A 21,727-nucleotide genomic window follows, 5' to 3' on the forward strand; every position below is an offset into this window, starting at 1 on the left:
GCCTGCATAAGGGGACTACTACTGGGAAAACTGCATGGGGGGGACTACAGTTGGGGGCACTATATAAAAGGGCACTGTATAAGGGGATACCGCTACTGGGCGCACTGCATTGTGGGGACTGCTACTGGGGGCACTGCATAAGGGGGAACACTACGTGGGGCACTGCATTTGGGGGGGCCACTACTGGGGGTACTGAGTAAGGGGAACTAATTGGGGGCTGTATAAGAGGGACCACTACTGGGGATACTGTATAATGGGCACTACTATGGGCCTGCATGAGAGGGACCACAACTGCATACTGGGGGTACTACTGGGGTTAAGGTGCATATGGATAGGAATGTTCAGTTTGAAAAAAAAGGGGTGTGTCATGTTGACACGCCCCATTTTTAAGTGACCACGCCCATTTTGAGGCGCGCGCACATGGGGGTGGGGGGTCTCCATTTTCAAATTTGCCCTGGGCTCCAAATACCCTAGTTACGCCACTGGTTCCACCATCTATAACTATAATAAAATGCATAGATTTGATACTATTTTAAATGTAAATAAATTGATTAGATACGGGTTAAAACTGTAAATACCTGATTTACATCTTTTACAATAAGACCATAATACATAAAAATGGATATAAAAACGATAATGCAAAATAAATATCAAGTTTTATACATATAAATAAGGAATTTATAACAACCATCTGACCTCAAAATTATGACTGGGACCTTTGGGTTTGAGGGTATTTAAATCATTATATATATATATATATATATATATATATACTTACGTGGGAAGCAGCACTCCTGGCACATATGAGGCTTGAGAGAGCGTATAATAGGTCAATGTTTCAAAGCTCTTTAATACCGCTTCTTCATCAGGACATACAAACAAAGGAACATCTTACCTTAAGTAACTCCACCAAGTGACTAACGCGGTGCACCCGGGACGGGACCACACCCCCGTCGGGAAGCACCGCCTGATGACGTTGCGGTCACATGTCCCGCTCAGTCAGATGACGTCCCTAGTGCTCACCATCACCATGGAAACTAAAAAAACATAAACAATGGACTTAGAACACTCCCAAAACTGCTCGATACTGTACTCCACGCTAATAAGCTTTAAGGACAATGTCACCAATAAAGTAATGTACATATGCTTACCAATATCTATGAATATTGGAACACTATAAACATATATAGTATAGAGGAAATATCACATACACAACAATGATCGAATGCTCACCAAAATCTCTCAGTATAACATCACTGTAAATATAACGACTAATATGTTCAGATAAATAATCAAAAATAATCTATAACTCAAAACTAAATGTCCTGAATTGACAGGCACAGCTAACAATTTATCAAAAGATCTTAAACAACATCTTAGACACGCAATATCTGGACTTATATTGAAGTTATCACAAAAAGTAATTGAGACCATGCTGTTCATTGAGCCCCTTGGGAGCAAGGGTCCCCAACCGATGGATCCAGCCTGTTTCACACTGCATAAGTCTAAGGGATCGATTCCCACCTCTAATCATAGCAGGGATTAAGTCGATCATCCTATATTTCAAAGATGCCAAAGAATGAGAGGCCATGGCAAAATGTTTAGCTACTGGCTGTTCACTAGTACCAGAATTAATTGCTGTACGTATGGCCGATCGGTGTAATGCCATTCTTTCCTTAAAAGTACGCTCAGTTTTCCCGATATAGGAAAGGCCACATGGACACAAGATCTGATACACCACAAATGAAGAATTACAAGTCGACGCATGTCTAATCTGATACTGTTTTCCTGAATAAGTATGATAGAACTTATCCCCTGCTATTAAATATCTACATGTCATACATGTGCATCTGATACAGCCCAGTTTCCTATTAGTGCCTGTAGATTTAGTAAGGGAACATACATCCGTTTTAACGAGAATATCTCGGAAATTCCGACCTCGAGAACAACAAGGCATAATTCTAGTACTAGAAAGATTAAGTTCACCATCGGACTGTATCAATGGCCAAAATTTTTTGGTAACCTTATTAATCTCAACACTCGCATTATTGAAATGGTTTATCCAAGGGAAAACAGGGGAGCTCGAAGCACCCTTATCAATTTTTTTATCACATCTCTTAAAGAGTAATTCTCGTCTATCCAAATTTAAGACCTTTAGTTTACTGGCTTGCAAATCAACTGGATTATAACCCCTCTCAATAAATTTCATAATCATATCATCCATCTGTTTTTCCGCAAGGACAGGATCTGAAGTAATCCGTATAATGCGGAGCAATTGAGAAAAAGGCAAACCACGTTTAAGAGGTAAAGGGTGACAACTCCTATAATGCAACAAGTTATTTCTATCCGTACTCTTTGTGTATAAGCTAGTATGGATATTTCCATTATTGATAGAAATCAATACATCCAAATAGTTAATTTCAGTGTTACTGATATTAAAAGTACATTTCACAGGACTCGCACTAGAGTTATGTTCATTGAGCAACTTAATCAAATCATCGCTTGGACCCCTCCAGAATATCAACAGGTCATCGATGTACCGCGTATAGAATACTATTCTATCTGCTATGATAGGGTCTGAAAAAAATAGTTCCTGTTCAATCATAAACATGAAAATATTGGCATACGATGGGGCCACATTCGACCCCATCGCACAACCGATTAATTGGAGGACAAAAATTTTTTTTCTATATGATGGGAGGTTTTACCTCCAATTAATCGGTTGTGCGATGGGGTCGAATGTGGCCCCATCGTATGCCAATATTTTCATGTTTATGATTGAACAGGAACTATTTTTTTCAGACCCTATCATAGCAGATAGAATAGTATTCTATACGCGGTACATCGATGACCTGTTGATATTCTGGAGGGGTCCAAGCGATGATTTGATTAAGTTGCTCAATGAACATAACTCTAGTGCGAGTCCTGTGAAATTTACTTTTAATATCAGTAACACTGAAATTAACTATTTGGATGTATTGATTTCTATCAATAATGGAAATATCCATACTAGCTTATACACAAAGAGTACGGATAGTAATAATTTGCTGCATTATAAGAGTTGTCACCCTTTACCTCTTAAACGTGGTTTGCCTTTTTCTCAATTGCTCCGCATTATACGGATTACTTCAGATCCTGTCCTTGCGGAAAAACAGATGGATGATATGATTATGAAATTTATTGAGAGGGGTTATAATCCAGTTGATTTGCAAGCCAGTAAACTAAAGGTCTTAAATTTGGATAGACGAGAATTACTCTTTAAGAGATGTGATAAAAAAATTGATAAGGGTGCTTCGAGCTCCCCTGTTTTCCCTTGGATAAACCATTTCAATAATGCGAGTGTAGAGATTAATAAGGTTACCAAAAAATTTTGGCCATTGATACAGTCCGATGGTGAACTTAATCTTTCTAGTACTAGAATTATGCCTTGTTATTCTCGAGGTCGGAATTTACGAGATATTCTCGTTAAAACGGATGTACGTTCCCTTACTAAATCTACAGGCACTAATAGGAAACTGGGCTGTATCAGATGCACATGTATGACATGTAGATATTTAATAGCAGGGGATAAGTTCTATCATCCTTATTCAGGAAAACAGTATCAGATTAGACATGCGTCGACTTGTAATTCTTCATTTGTGGTGTATCAGATCTTGTGTCCATGTGGCCTTTCCTATATCGGGAAAACTGAGCGTACTTTTAAGGAAAGAATGGCATTACACCGATCGGCCATACGTACAGCAATTAATTCTGGTACTAGTGAACAGCCAGTAGCTAAACATTTTGCCATGGCCTCTCATTCTTTGGCATCTTTGAAATATAGGATGATAGACTTTATCCCTGCTATGATTAGAGGTGGGAATCGATCCCTTAGACTTATGCAGTGTGAAACACGCTGGATCCATCGGTTGGGGACCCTTGCTCCCAAGGGGCTCAATGAACAGCATGGTCTCAATTACTTTTTGTGATAACTTCAATATAAGTCCAGATATTGCGTGTCTAAGATGTTGTTTAAGATCTTTTGATAAATTGTTAGCTGTGCCTGTCAATTCAGGACATTTAGTTTTGAGTTATAGATTATTTTTGATTATTTATCTGAACATATTAGTCGTTATATTTACAGTGATGTTATACTGAGAGATTTTGGTGAGCATTCGATCATTGTTGTGTATGTGATATTTTCTCTATACTATATATGTTTATAGTGTTCCAATATTCATAGATATTGGTAAGCATATGTACATTACTTTATTGGTGACATTGTCCTTAAAGCTTATTAGCGTGGAGTACAGTATCGAGCAGTTTTGGGAGTGTTCTAAGTCCATTGTTTATGTTTGTTTAGTTTCCATGGTGATGGTGAGCACTAGGGACGTCATCTGACTGAGCGGGACATGTGACCGCAATGTCCCTGACGTCATCAGGCGGCGCTTCCCGACGGGGGTGTGGTCCCGTCCCGGGTGCACCGCGTTAGTCACTTGGTGGAGTTACTTAAGGTAAGATGTTCCTTTGTTTGTATGTCCTGATGAAGAAGCGGTATTAAAGAGCTTTGAAACGTTGACCTATTATACGCTGTCTCAAGCCTCATATGTGCCAGGAGTGCTGCTTCCCACGCAAGATTGCTCTAATTTACTTGCGGGCACCCGGCCAAGTTGCCTTTATTATAGGGCGTGCCAGACCTTGCTGTATTCTATATATATAGATATATATATATATATATATATATAGATAGATATATATATATAAAAGGTAGTTCTATTTTTCGCTTAATGATCGTCACTAGTTGCGCCTGCCCAGAATTGTATATGGTAAGAGACAAGCGAAACTGGCTCATATTACATCCACATTTAATGCAGGAGATACCAGACACCAAGCTGGTCAGTTCAGTGTTCTTTAGCTTCCATGGAATATGAGAGCACAGTGCCCCTGTTAACATGACGACACCAGCCATAGCGTCTCACTTGGGATTGAAACATCGCTAATTGCACCCTGGAGGACTAGCAACATGTGGCGTGGTTTAATTAGTAACGGTTCCAGTTGCTTTGGGCTGATGGTAGGGTTCAGGTGTCGAACAGACCCCATAATGCCCCCCTCCATCTTATCAGTGGAGAGGGGGGCTGCTGGGAGTCCCAGGGGCTGCTGGGAGGCTCTAGGGGCTGCAGGGAAGCACAAGGGCTGCTGGGAGATGTAGTTCATTACCCGGGGGGGCACTCTGACACTGGGGGAGGCACACACACACAACACTCATACATACACACACACTTACAAACACTCACACACACTGCATACTCACCGCTGCTGCAGACCCGATGCTGGATGCCGAAGACAGCGCTGCAGAAGGCAAGTCATTAAGGACTAAATAAGCTAATTGGAAACTTCCAATTGCTTAATTAATCCTCTTGGGGAGTGCCGCCGGAGTTTCAGGATAAATCAGACTTGCTGTGGAGCTGCGCAAAAAAAAAACTTCCCGGTGCTCAAAAAAAAATTAGAAACCCTGTTCCTAATTGAATAGCAAAAATCCCGCACCTTGCTGTTTTCGCCAACCGATATATACATTTAATCTGTTTACTTATGTTATTTATATACATTTTTTCTTGTATAGTCTTCTTTCCCTTTTATACCAGTCTACTGAATTTCATTGGATTATTATGAATATATTTATTGGATTGATTTGGTGTCATCACAATATCTGAAACCTCTATCTATGCTGGGAACATGTACGTGGAGGGAGGAGTTATATTGCTTTCAATTCGTGATGGAACGCACAGCATGGAACGCAATTCATCGTCCATACTGGATCCGGCTTCAGCATTCTGTCACTTCCGCCGAGTGAAGGAAGTGTACAGCGGTGCGGACTGATACTGGATGCAGCTGGAATTATTATTGGTATTTAAGGAGCTATGAGGAGGGAGGTAGCAATGCTTCTGACGAAGGACTCTGTGTGGTCTGAAACGCATTAAGCGTGGCTTCTGTGGAACACTTCCTGGCTGGACATTCAAATATTCGGTGAGGCGGATACAGGTTCCGTAACTGTTACCGAGCTGTGCTATTTCATCTGCACTAGGACACTGTTTGTTTCTGAATGTTCCTGATATGCCATTAAGGGAGTGATACCATGCGTTTGTCTTTCCATTGTGCGTGCATTGAAGAATTAAATAATTTTTATGTGCCGTAAGGGTCTCTGCACTACTGTTTTTTGTTTTTTTGTGTCCTACCCATCTACATATATGGGAAGAGAATACTAATCCTTTAGGAATCTATCCGGTCATTGGACTACTGATTGACGTTTCCTGTTATGCCATTGAGGATTGATTTCACACCTATTTATACAACCAGGCTTGTGAGTGCACTGTATTATTGAAGATTTCTAAATGTTTTAAAGGTCTCTGCACTACGGTCTTTTTTTACTTTTTCCCTCTACCCATTGATTTGGGTGGAGGATATCTCTCTTACAGAAAATAAGTGGAGGAAACATTTCTTTTCAAAATTGATGCAAAAGCACTGAGGTCATCACAATAGAGATATCCCTATCAATTTTTTTAAAGACTTTGGGAAGTGATTGTGGCGGTCTAAGTGCCCCCCTAGCATCTTACAACCCTGCTACTGGGCCCGTCCCAAAATACAGCCTGTACCTGCTTTCTAGTGTATAAGGGCAGGATTTACAGATAATCAGGAGAGGGCCCAGCTGAGGCAGATCACTGTGTGTCAGTGGAACTTGGCCCATTATGATGCAGATGGAGTGTGTGTGTGTGTGTGTGTGCGCATCGCATGCTGCTGTGGTCAGAACTGTGTACTGGGCATTGATAGGACCTCATATCAATGAGTCTGACCATGTTGTATTACTGTGTCAATGTATAGTATCTCTAAAGCCTGATATGTGACTTATAGGATGTATATGACATATGCAATGATTCTGTAATGTGTGTTAAGTATGCAGTGGGAGACATCCCCCTCCCACTGGAATGTACAGGCAGCCAGATATCTGTGTATGCCTGCTGATATCCCCCACAGGAAGTTCCAAAGCTGATACCACCCACAGCCCCCTCTCTAAGCTGAAGACAGGAAGCTATAATCAGCTGTAAGGCCTCTGATATCACAAAAGAGAAGAAGGGGTTAACAGGGACTCCTACAGCCCCAGGGGAGCCAGTCCCCGTATCAACATGATTAAGTTTCCTTTATACCAAAGTGGCCTTTGCGAGACTGGCGGGCACCGGAAATCCACAGGGTGAGTGAGGCATGACATACTAATGACCCTGAAGCCAGCCCCTGCATTCAAACCATCCAATACTAGGGTGCAGGGGTGTCACCTAACCGTGGGAAAATCAGAGTCATAATATCAACTGCAGGGGTTTTTAGAGAGTTATGATCTGAGATCTGAGTGGAGTTCCTAGCCTGAGAGGCAGAACACAGGCAGGGCTGGGCACAGGAGTCAGGAGATCCTGCCTGCCACAGACCGGGCTATACGGAGGACTGACGAATGGTACGCAGCCAAAAGCGTATGCTCCCACCGGACCGGTCCCGTGGTGTGCTAGCTGGATCTAGGTGACTGGCCGGCACGACCTGCTCTTGGCGAGCAGAGGACCTTCAGACCAATCGGCCGGAAACAGCAAGTCACGGACGGAAAAGACATTCCCATGAGAAGCGTGGAGTCGCACAGCAGCCTTCCACAGGCGTAGTTTTCCACAGTCCAGGTGGAGAAGCAAGAGGGGAGTAGCTGTCCACATTCCTAACACTAAAAAGGGCCTCTGCTGTAGGGACATGTGTGTGGGGTTCCCAAAGTTTAGCTAATACTACTGGAATTTCTGTATATATTGTATAATAGTTCGTATTTACTGTTTTACATGTAGAATTAGTGTGTATGAAATAAAGGTAACGTTGTACCTTTGCTATTGTCTCATTTCCTGTGCGATCTAGAAGGGACTCGTAAAGGAACCGTGTTAGTGTGCAAGGTAGTTGAAGGGCGAAAGGCGAAAATAATGCACGCATAAACTCGGTATACTCACAGTGATTGTTTTATTATATTAGGTGCTGGCATTTGCACTTTATTAGTAATTTTTATCACTGCATAGTGGGTATATATACGTGAACTGGTCTAAACAGGGGAAGCGCTGGTATTTGTGTGTATATTTTCACAGATTTAATGTTAGGTGTATAAGGTGAACACCTTTTCACGCAAAACTAGCAGCATCCTCTTTTTAAACTGCGCACGTGTTTTAAGAATATTTTTTAATGTTATTTATGAACCACAGTATCATTATATGCATCCCTAGCAATTTACTAATGGATGTTTTATTTTCACTATCTAGGTATGTAATGGGCCCATTTCATATAAATAATATAGGCAGTTATTTGCAAACAATAGCTTATTGAATATAAATGCCCCATTGCTATGTTTTTAAAAACGATTTTTATAGCACTGTGTAATTTGCATATTATCCCACTCCTGGCTGTATTATACATTGCTACTGACAATCTGTTTTGTATCTGTGTATTGCAGTGTACGGCTATTTTTTTGGGAGGTTGCTAGGTAACACAGCCAGCTCAGACAAACTGATTCACTGGGTCAGGCGTCGCCTGATGATGTCACTGTCATTGCGCTGTTTGCAGCGTGTATACCGGGACCTCTGTAGTGGCATGGTCACAACTCCCGGATGGTTATGGATGCGGCCCCTATTAGGGAGTTGGCTAGACCTAAGACTGAAGCGTGGAGTCTAATGTGCAGACGGTATTCACCAGGGACCCTTGCAAGAAGGTATGGGCTTGGCTGCGTCCGACACACAGGTCGCGGCTCTCAGGATAGGTTCCCTTATACAGGTGCTTATAAACTCCGGATGAAGCGGAAAACACAAATAGCTTAGTCGACAGGCGGGGTCAGAACCAAACAGACTTAGACGGTACCAGGGAGCAGGCGTAAACAGGTCACAGGGAATAGCCGAAGTCAAAACCAGATATCAAATGCAGTACCAGGGGTCAGGCAAAATCAGGGTCACAAACGAAGCCAAGGTCAGGAACAGGTAACGGAATATCACAGGATCGCTGGAGTCTCGTAAATGAGCCTGATAGCAGTGGGGGTTTTCTGCACAAAGGAGCCACAGGTTAGAACTGAACTCTAGGAAGCAACACTTTGCTCAGGCACCAGTGGGAGTTCTCATAGGGGATATGACTGTGCTGCAAGTCCCTGATAGGCTGCTGAGGTCAGCTGAGACAGGAGCACTCTCACTGGAAGAATGCTATCAGCTGACATGGTGATGTCGCTGCATGGTTCCCGAACAAGGTCAGGCAGAAATCCTGACCCGCAGCAAATGGCAAGGTAAGTCACACAATTTGTGTGACATTACCCCCCCTCCTAATGGGTGGCCTCCGGACACCCATATGACTTGAGAGAAAAAAAAAAACTTGAAAAGATTTCTGAAGATCAACACTCTTCATTGGAGAAGCCGAAACCATGGTGGCAATTAATGCTTTCGACAAATCTTCTCGCCCTTTCGGGAACGTCTTGATCCACTCGGAAGAGACGAAATCTCTGGTTTAACAAAAACTTATTTTCTAAACATAGGACCTCCAGGGAAAGGTGCTTCATCTGCTACAGGATGATAATCAGAATCCAAGTCTTGAGTCTAAAACTTTTTCCCTTAGAAACAGCACCAGAAGTGGATGATGGATCCAAAAGGAACAGGATACTCAGAGGAGCCTTCATGGAGAGGGGCCAAGGAAGTGACCCCAAGTCTCAATACCGCAGGCTGTGGACCTTTTGCTGATCTTGAGGCTTTTGGAGTAAACTTTTGCAGTACCGCAGGCTGTGGACCTTGTGCTGATCTTGAGGCTTTTGGAGTAAACTTTTGCAGTACCGCAGGCTGTGGACCTTGTGGTGATCTCAACGCTTTTGGAGCAAACATTTGCAGTACCGCTTCAGTGAAAGCTGAGAGATCTTCTAAAATGGGATCTTTGGTCTCTATGAGTGGATTAGCCCAGTCCAAAGCTTTGCCCCTAAAGGCCAAAAGGAAATATTTGACCACATCGGGAGGAGTACAGTAAGTGAAGGCAATAGTCCGGAATCCACATCGTTAAGATATTGACGTGCCAAGGCGTATAACTGATCTAACTCTCCATCGAAATAAACCACCGATCATCCGGTCGATCATCCACCGAACTTCTTAGCAGAGAATCAGGAGAAGGGCCCACTGCAGCAGGAATTTAATTAATCTGTGAGAACTCCAAGCCCTTTTTGGAACCAGGAGATGGAGGGCTTTCACTTGGCTGAATAGGCAGAACTGGACTGGGATTGGAGACACTTAAACTGGCAGGAACTGTACAGGTCAAAACCGGATTAAGACCGGATACAATGGAACTGGAGGGAACAGGAAGTTTAGATGACCCTCTCTGGGTCTGGACCGTAACAAACAGGAATCCATATCTGTATAGATGGCACTGTGCATCACTCCTGGGATCCTGGCACTGGAAATCTCCCCTGGGGCCGAGGCACTGGAGACCCCTCCTGGGGCTGGCAACTCAGGCACCTCCTCTGGGGTTGGCAATTCAGACACCTTCTCTGGGCTACAGAATCAGATGCCCTCTCTAGGGCCACAAAGTCAGATGCCCTCTCTGGGGCCCGAATACAGATGCCCTTACTATCAGATGCCCCCCCTGGAGCTACAAAGTCAGATGCCCCCCTGGGGCTAGATAATTGGATGCTCCCTCTGCGGCTGGAAAGTCTGATGTCCCCACTGGGGCTGGGAAGTCAGATACCCATTCTGAGGCTGGCACATCGATCACTGCTTTTGAGGCTGAAACATCGGCTGCCCCTGCTGGGGTTAGAACATTGGATACCACTCGTGGGGTTGAACAGTCAAACATCTCTTGAGAGTGAAACACCAGATATATCTCTTGAGGCTGAAACAAAGGATTCCCTTGCTGGAACCGAACCATTGGATACCCCTGCTTGTACTGGAACATCTGATACCCATGTTGGAAGAGAAATATTGGATACCCCTGCTGGGGCTTGAGCATCAAATCCCTCTCTTGCAGATGGAATATTGGATACCCCCATTGGGGTTGGAATATTGGACACCCTGCTTACAGGTAGAACATCGGATACCCCTGCTGGGGTCTGAACATCGAATAATCCTTCTGGAGTCTGAGCATCGGATACCCTTGTTGGAATTTAATTATCGGATACCCCCACTGGCACTGAAACATCGAATATCTCTGCTTGGACTGAAGCATCGGATACCCTTGCTGAGGTCTGGACATCGGATAGTCCTGCTGGAGTTTGAATATCGAATACTCCCCTGAGACTGCAGGCACAGACTTCTTACTGACTTTGGGAGATTTTAACACTCTCTTGACTTCCAGAGCTGGAATTGGGTGCCCTTGTCACAGGACCCAATCTTGAACTGAAGTTCCTTTTTGGGCAACTTCATTAGCACTTCTATTTGGAGTAGTGGAAACTGGAACTGAAGGTGACCATCTAGATAGTTTGTTGGCATTAACGCTGTGACATAGACTTGTCACCCTTCCTTTATTTACAGGAGAGAACAGTCTTTTATAACATGATCAGGACCCCCACAGTAAAGACACAGTTGAAATTCCTTACGCTGCTGACGTTCAGCTTCTGACAACTTGGGCCGACGGAAAATCTGATATTTCTCCCTTTTCGGTACAGAGGAGGAGGCCACAGTCTTTAAGGCTCCCAAATCAACAAACTCCTTGGCTTTATTATGCTGAGCTGGGGTTTTGTCAGAATCAGAAGAAAAATTCTGGTAGAATCAGCATAATGTTGGTTAAAAGCTTTTGCAGCTGCTCTAGCATTTGCTGAAGTATTCCAAGTTGTGCAGGATTCAATTTACTTGATGACTGGGAGGTCTGTGAGCAATTGTGATAAGCGGTCCCTTTAACTGAATTATGTGGTTCCAAGTTACCAGCAAAATCTTCAGCAGTGAGTGGAGGTATGCAGTGGTTAACTGTGTCTGAAAAAATCCTCTGAGACTGAGAAGCCAAGGTAAAACAATCAGCCAAATATTGTAGTATACCTGCTTGTGTCATCTCAAATCTTTTCACCACATTCTTAAGACCCAGATTGGGGTCTGCCACTTAAGTCTGACCAGCAGCATCCATATTTTTTGGGCCTGAGCAACCCATCACAACTCCCGGATGGTTATGGATGCGGCCCGTATTAGGGAGTTGGCTAGACCTAAGCCTGAGGCGCAGAGTCTAATGTGCCGACGGTATTCACCAGGGACCCTCGCAAGAAGGTATGGGGGCTTGGCTGCGTCCGACACACAGGTTGCGGCCCTCAGCATAGGTTCCCTTATACAGGAGCTGGTAAACTCCGGATGAAGCGTAGATGACGTATAGCTTAGTCGACAGGCCGGGTCAGAACCAAACGGACTTAGACGGTACCAGGGAGCAGGCGTAAACAGGTCACAGGGAATAGCCGAAGTCAAAACCAGATATCAAATGCAGTACCAGGGGTCAGGCAAAATCAGGGTCACCAACGAAGCCAAGGTCAGGAACAGGTAACGGAATATCACATGATCGCTGGAGTCTGGTAAATGAGCAGCAGTGGTGGTTTTCAGCACAAAGGAACCACAGGTTAGAACTGAATTCTAGGAAGCAACACTTTTCTCAGGCACCAGTGGGAGTTCTCACAAGGGATATGACTCTGCTGCAAGTCCCTGATAGGCTGCTGAGGCAGGAGCACTCTCACTGGAAGAATGCTATCAGCTGACATGTCGCTGCATGGTTCCCGAACAAGGTCAGGCAGAAATCCTGACCTGCAGCAAATGGCAAGGTAAGTCACACAAGTTGTGCAGAGTGTGACAGATGTCTGTTAGTCATGTGGGGACAATTAATGTTGTTGGGTGGGGGATAGAAGGTGCACTGTGAAACTTTGAATTGTATGTGTCCCTGAAGAAGGGGGTTTGATCCCCGAAACTTTATTGGCAATAAAGGATTTATATCTATTTGGAAGACAAGTCTGCAGTGTGTCGCCTGTTCCTAACTTCACTTATATTGGGTGTAAATTACATCCTAGGAATGCATCACATCGAGATCTTGGAGCATTATTCAGGAGTGCCGGGCTACTACTACTATATGTATTGTGTGTCGACTGACACGTATTTATATTGAAGTTTCTGCCAATTGACATTTCACTGTGGATCTGTGGGGTCTGTTGGATGTTGTAAAGCTGCTATGTTATATCCTTGTATGCACTGGGCGGTGATGACATTGAACAAACACATTTAAGTTGAATACTGCCCTTTTGCTTTATGTGAATATGGAAGATTTTGGTTATATGAGCCATGGTAATTGAGGTAGTACCCCTGAAGCTGAATGACTAATGGGAGTGCATTCACCTGCAGTTAAGGATATATAGTCATTACAGCCTGATCTTGACAGCGCACAGCATGTCTTGGGAAGTGTATCCAGCAAATAGTTGTCGATAGTGACCTCATTTTGCCAGAGCTTTTGTGATCCACACACATCAAACTGCCAGGTTTCTATTTTGAATTTATTCTTCAATGTTCAAATTGTATACCCCTGATGAAGTCCTAATTGATGAAACGCGTTGTTTGCGAAGTAAATCCATCAGTCAGAGAGAAAATATTGGTCAGTCAGAGAGAAAATATCAGAGAGAAAGTATTGAATTCTAGTCCTATAAACGGAATAACAGGATTATGCTTGTCAAAAATTATGTAAACATTTTTATGTATAAATTTTATATGTCGGATTTACAGAGAAATGTTGAACAAATGATTTTTTTATTGTTAAAAATTTCTAACGGTTGGCCAATGTGCCATGTTTTGGATGTTCTCTGGTAAGCAGGTCCTTTTTAGATAAATTGCTTCGAACCATAAGGAATCTACTATCAACATCTTTTGGATTTTTGAATCTTGGTATTTAAACAGCGGAAGAGACTGTGAACTGGACTGTGTAAAAAGATTCTCTACTTTGATGACAATTTAAGTGACTTTGAATCTCTAATATCAAAAATAACTTTTGTTTAGAATGTAATGAAAGACATTTGATACTTTTGCGTCCTCTAAATTCTTGTTTTTGCCTGTTTCGATTGTTGTGTTCCCACTAACGGGTTCATTTTGAGGTGCAGCGATTTATACTCGAACGCAAAATAAGGACAGTCTTCTTTTTGTGTTTTTTAAGGAGATATATATATATACACAGTCAGGTCCATAAATATTGGGACATTGACAGAATTTTCAGATTTTGGCCTCTATTCACCACCACAATGGTTTTGAAATGAAACAAACAAGATTAACTGCAGGCTTTCAGATTTAATTTGGGGCCAAAAGTAATGGGACTATCAACTCAAAAGCTATTTCATGGACAGGTGTGGGCTATTCCCTCATTATTTCATTATCAATTAAGCAGGTAAAAGGTCTGGAGTTGATTCTAGGTGTGACATTTGCATTTGGAATCAGTTGCTGTCAACTCTCAATATGAGATCCAAAGAGCTGTCACTATCAGTGAAGCAAGCCATCATTAGGCTGAAAAATCAAAACAAACCCATCAGAGAGATAGCAAAAACATTAGGTGTGGCCAAATCAATGTTGCACCGGAGAGCTCAGCAACACCAAAAGACCAGTAAAAAGACCACGGAAAACAACTGTGGTGGATGACAAAAGAATTATTTCCCTGGTGAAGAAAAACCCCTTCACAACAGTTGGCCAAATCAAGAACACTCTCCAGGAGGTAGATGTATCAAAGTCAACAATCAAGAGAAGACTTCACAAGAGTGAATATAGAGGGTTCACCACAAGATGCAAACCATTGGTGAGCCACAAAAACAGGAAGACCAGAATAGAGTTTGCCAAACAACATCTAAAAAAGCCATTACAGTTCTGGAACAACATCCTATTGACAGATGAGACAAAGATCAACTTGTACCAGAGTGATGGGAAGAGAAGGAAAGGAACTGCTCATGATCCAAAAAATACCACCTCATCAGTGAAGCATGGTGGTGGTAGTGTCATGGCGTGGGCATGTATGGCTGCCAATGGAACTGGTTCCCTTGTATTTATTGATGATGTGACTGCTGACAAAAGCAGCAGAATGAATTCTGAAGTGTTTCGGGCAATATTATATGCTCATATTCAGGTAAATGCTTCAGAACTCATTGGACAACACTTCACAGTGCAGATGGACAATGACCCGAAGCATACTGCAAAAGCAACCACAGCGTTTTTAAAGGCTAAAAAGTGGAATGTTATGCAATGGCCAAGTCAATCCCCTGACCTGAATCCGATTGAGCATGCATTTAACTTGATGAAGACAACACTGAAGGGAAAATGCCCCAAGAACAAGCAGGAACTGAAGACATTTGCAGTAGAGGCCTGGCAGAGCATCACCAGGGATGAAACCCAGCATCTGGTGATGTCTATGCGTTCCAGACTTCAGGCTGTAATTGCCTGCAAAGGATTTGCAACAAAGTATTAAAAAGTGAAAGTTAGATTTAGGATTGTTTAGTTTGTCCCATTACTTTTGGCCCCTTAAAAAGTGGGAGGCGCATATAGAAACCGTTGTAATTCCTACACCGTTCACCTGATTTGGATGTAATTACCCTCAAATTAAATCTGAAAGTCTGCAGTTAAATCACAACTTGTTTGTTTCATTTCAAAGCCATTGTGGTGGTGAATAGAGGACAAAATCTGAAAATTATGTCAATGTCCCAATATTTATGGACCTGACTGTATATACATACATACATAATGTTGTAGAGGCAGGCTGGAGGCCGGAAGCAACTTCCACACCCTTAGTACAGTTACACACCTTACCCAGGATTTGTGTCTACAAGTTCAAATGGGCTTCTTCTCAATTCTCCAATCATCAGTGCAGTGAATAGCACTGCCTCTGGAGTGCTGAGGTTAAACTACCACTGTATACACATATATGTAATTAGTATGATCCCAGATTTATATAGCTAATAAGGCTTTACCTTATCCATCATCTTTTTCGTCTGTCCATAACGAATACGCAGTCGTCGAGCTTGATAGTCCGTGCAGTTGGAGCAGGACACTAACTCTCTAAAGGCACCAGAGCCAGGGAACCAGGCTTCTAAATCAAGCTTCTTACTGGCTGCATGATTTAAGGAACCTGCAGAAAGAAAGGGTAGTACAGGCAATGAGGGTGAGTTGGAAAATATTTGTTTTGGATATATCCTATTCTATGGGAGATAAACTGCATGAGTAGAGTCAATGTTATAAAATTAGATACAGCACCTCTGACATTGATCAATATACAGTATGTGGTTTCTATTGGAATATAGTATTAAAAAGTGAACATAAGGAGTTTATGAAAAATACATATTGCATACATGCCGTTGGTTCTACAATTATGGCTGTTGAATGTAACTGTTGTAACAAACACCAAACTGCAAAATTACAGCTTTGTTTTCTACTATGGTCATGTTTACATACATACTCTATGGTGCCGGTGTCATTGGCCACTAGCATGTATAAATACAAAGTTTATAAAAAAATGTTTTAGTATTCTCCTACGAGGTGGAACTTGATTCTTGTATTATATATAGGTAAGGTTTGCTAGGGTAAATTGTTTCATAATAGCATATTAATATTAACTTCTACCACTATCTGCCAGCTTATAGCATTCTTTACAACATGGAGAATACAATTACAATGAACCGATCGAATCGGCCAGATAATTATACTGGGGGCCAACCTGAAAATATCGATTGGTCAGGCATGCAGGATCGTCCAGCATATCCGTTCGATCAGATATTTTCAAAGTGAAAGTCGGCTGCATCAGGTAGTGTATGCCCAGCCACGTCCGACTGACAGACATTTGTCCTGTTCTTTCACAGGGAAGGAGTGGGAAAATGCCTTCTCCCCTGGGCCAATACACTTGAGATATCATACAGTGTATGCCCACGATATCTGCTGGGAGTCAGGTTGCCAGATAAAATGCATGTCGGTCTGACAGGCATTTTATTTTGCAGTGTAAAGTATGCCCAGCATATTCGATTACAACTTTGTAATTAATACAGTACAGGTTGAGTCTCCAATATACAAAATGCCTGGGACCAGGGGTATTTTGGATATCGGAATGCATTTTAGAATATTTGCATACCATGATGAAATATATTGGGAATGGGACCCAAATATAAACACAGAATACATTTATGTTTTATATACACCTTATAAATACAGCCTGAAGGTAATTTTACACAATATTTTTAATAATATTGTGCCTTAAACAAAGTTTGTGTACATTGAACCATCAAAAATCAAAAGGTTTTATTATCTCAGTCATGCCAAAAAAATTCAGTATTTCGGAATATTTGGATATGGGAGATTCAACCTGTGATTGTTGCAATTGAAGTTATGTTCTTGTTGTTAAACAGTAATTATTTATTATTATTATCGTTTATTTATATGGCGCCACAAGTGTTCCGCAGCGCCTTACAAAGTACATAAGCAAATAATTTGACAACTGACTTACAGTAAAAAATAGGACAAGGACATGGATAATATACATTGATACATAAGTGACCATAACACCTAGATATGCAACAGAGCGTAAGCAACCAAGTGTTAGGTGCCCTGGTGGGGGTAAGAAGTAGGTGAAAGTAAAGAGAAGCACAAGAGGGTAGAGGCCCTTGCTCGTAAGAACTTACATTCTAAAGGGGAGGGGCAGACAAACAGGTGTGACACAGATGGGGTAAAGGGAGGAAGGAGCATGTTGCAGCAAGTTAGGATGGGAGCTGGAAAGCATTAATGAAGTAGTGGGTCTTGACAGCCCATTTGAAGGATTGTAAAGATGAGGAGAGGGAGAGAGTTCCAAAGGTCGGGAGCAGTGGGAGGGAGTAATCAGTTGGCATGAGAGGCGGTGTAATCTAATTTATTGGCATTCTCAGATAGATCAGCTATATCAGAGGTTAGCTTTTTCAGTTCCCTTGATTAATAAGATGATAGATGTGTAAAAAACCTTATCACATGAATAAGAAAATGTTCCAGGAACCCAGTCCTTAACAACCACATTCATTTTAATCTCTTTTTTGTTATTCCTTGTGAATGAGTGAAATAGCACTAATAAATGTTTATAGTAAGTTCACACTTTTGAGATAATTTCACAAAGGTAAACGGTATCATTTTGGTTTAAACTAAATACCTCATGACAATATCTAGCGTACTACTTTGTTTTGGAGGCTTATTAAATGGTTTTGATATACTGTGTGCAAGTAGCTCTATGTAGGACTTCATTTCCATTAAGAGTAAATTAAAATGTGAGATTTTCAGTACAATATACAAGACTTGTTCAGAAAACAGGACCTTTATCCTGATACAGTAGTATACATTTATTAAAGTTTCACTGGCTAAACAACCCCTCCCCCCCAAAAAAACCCAACAAATTAGCAAATTAAAAACCTGTAACAGTCTAGTACAGAGTAAAAATTGTAGTAGCCCCTGATAGCCGTTCAAATAATGGGGATTCTCAATACTCCTAGCTTATGTGTTAGCCCTGGAAGCTTAAACAGAGAGGTTCACTTTGTAATGCATTTGCTATTCTGTCCCACTACAGGTTGAGTGTCCCACATCCAAAATGCTTGGGACCAGGGGTATTTTGGATATTGGAATATTCTGTATTTTTGAATAATTGCATACCATAATGAAATGTCTTAGGAATGTTACCCAAATCTAAACACAGAATGCATTTATGTTCTATATACACCTTATACACACAGCCTGCAGGTCATTTTATACAATATTTTTAATAATTTTGTACTTCAAAAAAAGTTTGTATACATACATGAAATTAATTTATGTTTCATATACACCTTATACACACAGCCTGAAGGTTATTTTATACTGTATTTTAATAATTTTGTGCTTTAAACAAAGTTTGTTACATTGAACCATCAGCAAGCAAAGGTTTCAGTTTCTCAGTCATGCTAAAAATATTCCGTATTTCGGAATATTTGGATATGGGAGACTCAACCTGTATACACAGATGGACTGTTAACCAACTGGGCAGTAGCTCCAGAAGTGGAGAGTTATTTACATCAAAGAGCTAACAATCTATAGTTCAGAATAGTTTATAGACTCCAAATTAATATGTATACCTGACACAATATTGACAATACGGTATGGAATGCCCAACGTTTGGTAAAATGCCTCTGCTGTCTGAATCATCTCTTCAAACATTTCCCATGACTTGTTGCCATGGGGTGAAGCATAAACGAATTGCTCAATCTAAAGTAAAGAAGAAGAGGATGTGAGATTGGATACAGTACTAAAGAACAATAGCAATAAATGGCGATTGGTTAAAAGGATAAATATCTGCCAACATTTTTGTCAAGGAATAAAAATAAGACTCACATAACTATTAGTTCATAGTTTAGATAAATGGTAGGTACTGATAAAGCTGAGAACCATGTTGAAGCGTGACTCCATACTGTTGATCAAATTTTAGGAGAACAACCAGAATAAGTTTTCACAGCTTTTCAGTTAGGAATATGTTCATACAGCTTGACTCATTTTAGCTAGTTAAAACTACAAGAGATATGTTCATAATGGGAAGCAGTCGGCATCCCGTACGCCAAATTCCCGACAGGTCCGGATCCCGGCACCAGTATCCCAACTGCCGGCATCCCGAAGTTAAGTATCGGGGTGTTAGGGGGGAGGTTAGCGTTAGGTAGCAGGGTTAGGCACTAGTAGGAGGGTTAAGGTTAGGCACCGGGGAGGGAGGTTTAGGGTGCGGTGAGGGGATGGTTAGGTTTAGGCACTGTGGAGGGGGTAAGGTTTAGGAACTGGGGAGGGGGTGTTAGGTTTAGGGTGTGGAAAGGTTAAGCATAGGCACTAGGGGGGTAAGTTAGTGTTAGGCACCGGGGAGGGAGGGTTAGGATAGGGGTTAGGTTACAAAAATACTTATAATTGCCCTCTATGGCTGTCAGGATGCCGGTGTCGGCATTCTAACCAGTGGCATTCTGAAAGCCAGGATCTCATACCCATTACTTTCATAATAAGATAAGAAGTAGCAGAATGCATACACTAATTATATTCAGTTTGAGTTTTATATATACTAGATAAGAAGCATGCGTCTATTGAGAACAATGCTGGAGGTACAGTAACAGCAAGAGTCTGGTACTTAAGGTTACAAGACTAGAGATAACGAGTAGAATATTTTAATGATGTGCCAAAGAATATTTAATGCTAGTATTTGCTTATAAGTTAGGCAATACTGCCACCTACTGAAGATGTATGTAATGTTTGAAATATGTGAAACATATATTCATATGTATTTAACATAATCAGACAAGCAAATGCTGGCACATGTGCAGTGTGATTTTCTTTGTCCTTATGCAAATCTGAGTGCTATAAAAATAGTATGTTCAGAATAAATTCAGAGTGGTTTTGGTAAGAAAAACCTGTTGTTCTTTACTATCGCTCTCCGGCTGAAATCCATGCATGCTTAAGTGTATCTGACAACTTGCTTTGAACCCGGGAACAAAAGGGTTAAAACAGCTCCACACTATCAGTACATACAGATGTGTCTTCATGCATCTAGCCTCCTTGCACTTTAAATAGCCATTCTAGTTGCGCCATGCCATGATGTCACTCGGTAGTGCCGAGAATCTTGAAGTGCGACTTTTTACCTTCAAATGCGTGTTATTTGCACAGCGATGCGAAGAGGTAGCACAAGCTTTTGTTGATTAAAATTATGTGCGGCATGCCTATATTCTGTGAGCGACTGCGGGTGTATTTGCATTAGGGGTGAGCGGGTTCGGTTTTACCCGGATCTTTTTATTGGCCATCGCCGAACATGTGTTTTGGATAGCGAATAAAATCGAGCCAAATTTGCGGTAAAGTGGCGATAAGAACGGAGTAAAACCGAACCCGCTCACCCCTAATTTGCATGCAAAATACTAAGTTACAGTGTCAACGGCTGTAACACTATAACATAGCGTTTCGCATGCAGATACACCTGCAGTCTCACACAGAACATAGGCATGATGCATATCATTTTAAACAGCAGAAGCGGCTTGTGCTAATTATTCGCATTGTGCTACAGAGTCGCACGGTGTTATGTGTAACACCACTTGTCGCGCACGGAAGATAGTTGAATGTTGACACATCTGTACACTCAGTGACCACTTAATTAAGCACATACAGAAAAATAGATCCTAATACAATGAAACCTGGCTCATTCTTCATACAATATTATTTCCTCAATGATTTATGTACCGAAACATGAAAAAATTTGAGTTATGGTATAACATACCTTTGTCAACTCTTTCTTCGAAGGCCATAGGGTAGACAGGATCTACCCCCTCCCCCCTCAGCCACAGGCATTCAGTTTGTAAACAAGCCTAACGGCAAGGCCCTGTGGACCTCAAAGAAAGTTAACAAAGGTATGTTATACCATAACTCTAATTTTCTTCTTCAGGGTCCATAGGATCTACCTTGGGGATGTCCTAAAGCAGTTCCCTTAAGGGTGGGGACGCTCCTGTGCAGAGAGGAGAATCCGCCGGCCAAAGGAAGCATCCTGGGAGGCAAAAGTATCAAATGAATTGAATTTGATAAAAGTATTGATGGAAGACCAAGTGGCTGCCTTGCACAGCTGTTCAGCCGAGGCGCCATGTCTAACCGCCCACGATGGTCCCACAGACCAAGTGGTATGTGCTGTCACCTTGTTAGGGACAGGGAGACCAGCTAGTATATAGACTTGAGAAATAGTTATAAGCAGCCAGCAAGCC

General features: G+C 41.8%; 1 protein-coding gene across 3 annotated transcripts in view; it reads right to left on the minus strand.

Moving 5' to 3' along the window:
- The window catches only part of SARS1 (seryl-tRNA synthetase 1), a 408,839-nt gene that overhangs the window by 83,634 nt on the left and 303,478 nt on the right, over positions 1–21,727 (minus strand). For all 3 annotated transcript variants that reach the window (XM_088465014.1, XM_088465012.1, XM_088465013.1), the window contains 2 exons: positions 19,094–19,223; positions 15,950–16,107 (listed from right to left, as the gene is read on the minus strand). In XM_088465014.1, coding sequence (XP_088321140.1) covers positions 15,950–16,107; positions 19,094–19,223 — 288 coding nt within the window. The remainder of the gene's footprint in view (positions 1–15,949; positions 16,108–19,093; positions 19,224–21,727) is intronic.

This window comes from Taudactylus pleione, unplaced genomic scaffold, assembly GCF_031769625.1.
Source record: "Taudactylus pleione unplaced genomic scaffold, aTauple2 ptg001800l, whole genome shotgun sequence".
Lineage (NCBI taxonomy): Eukaryota > Metazoa > Chordata > Amphibia > Anura > Myobatrachidae > Taudactylus > Taudactylus pleione.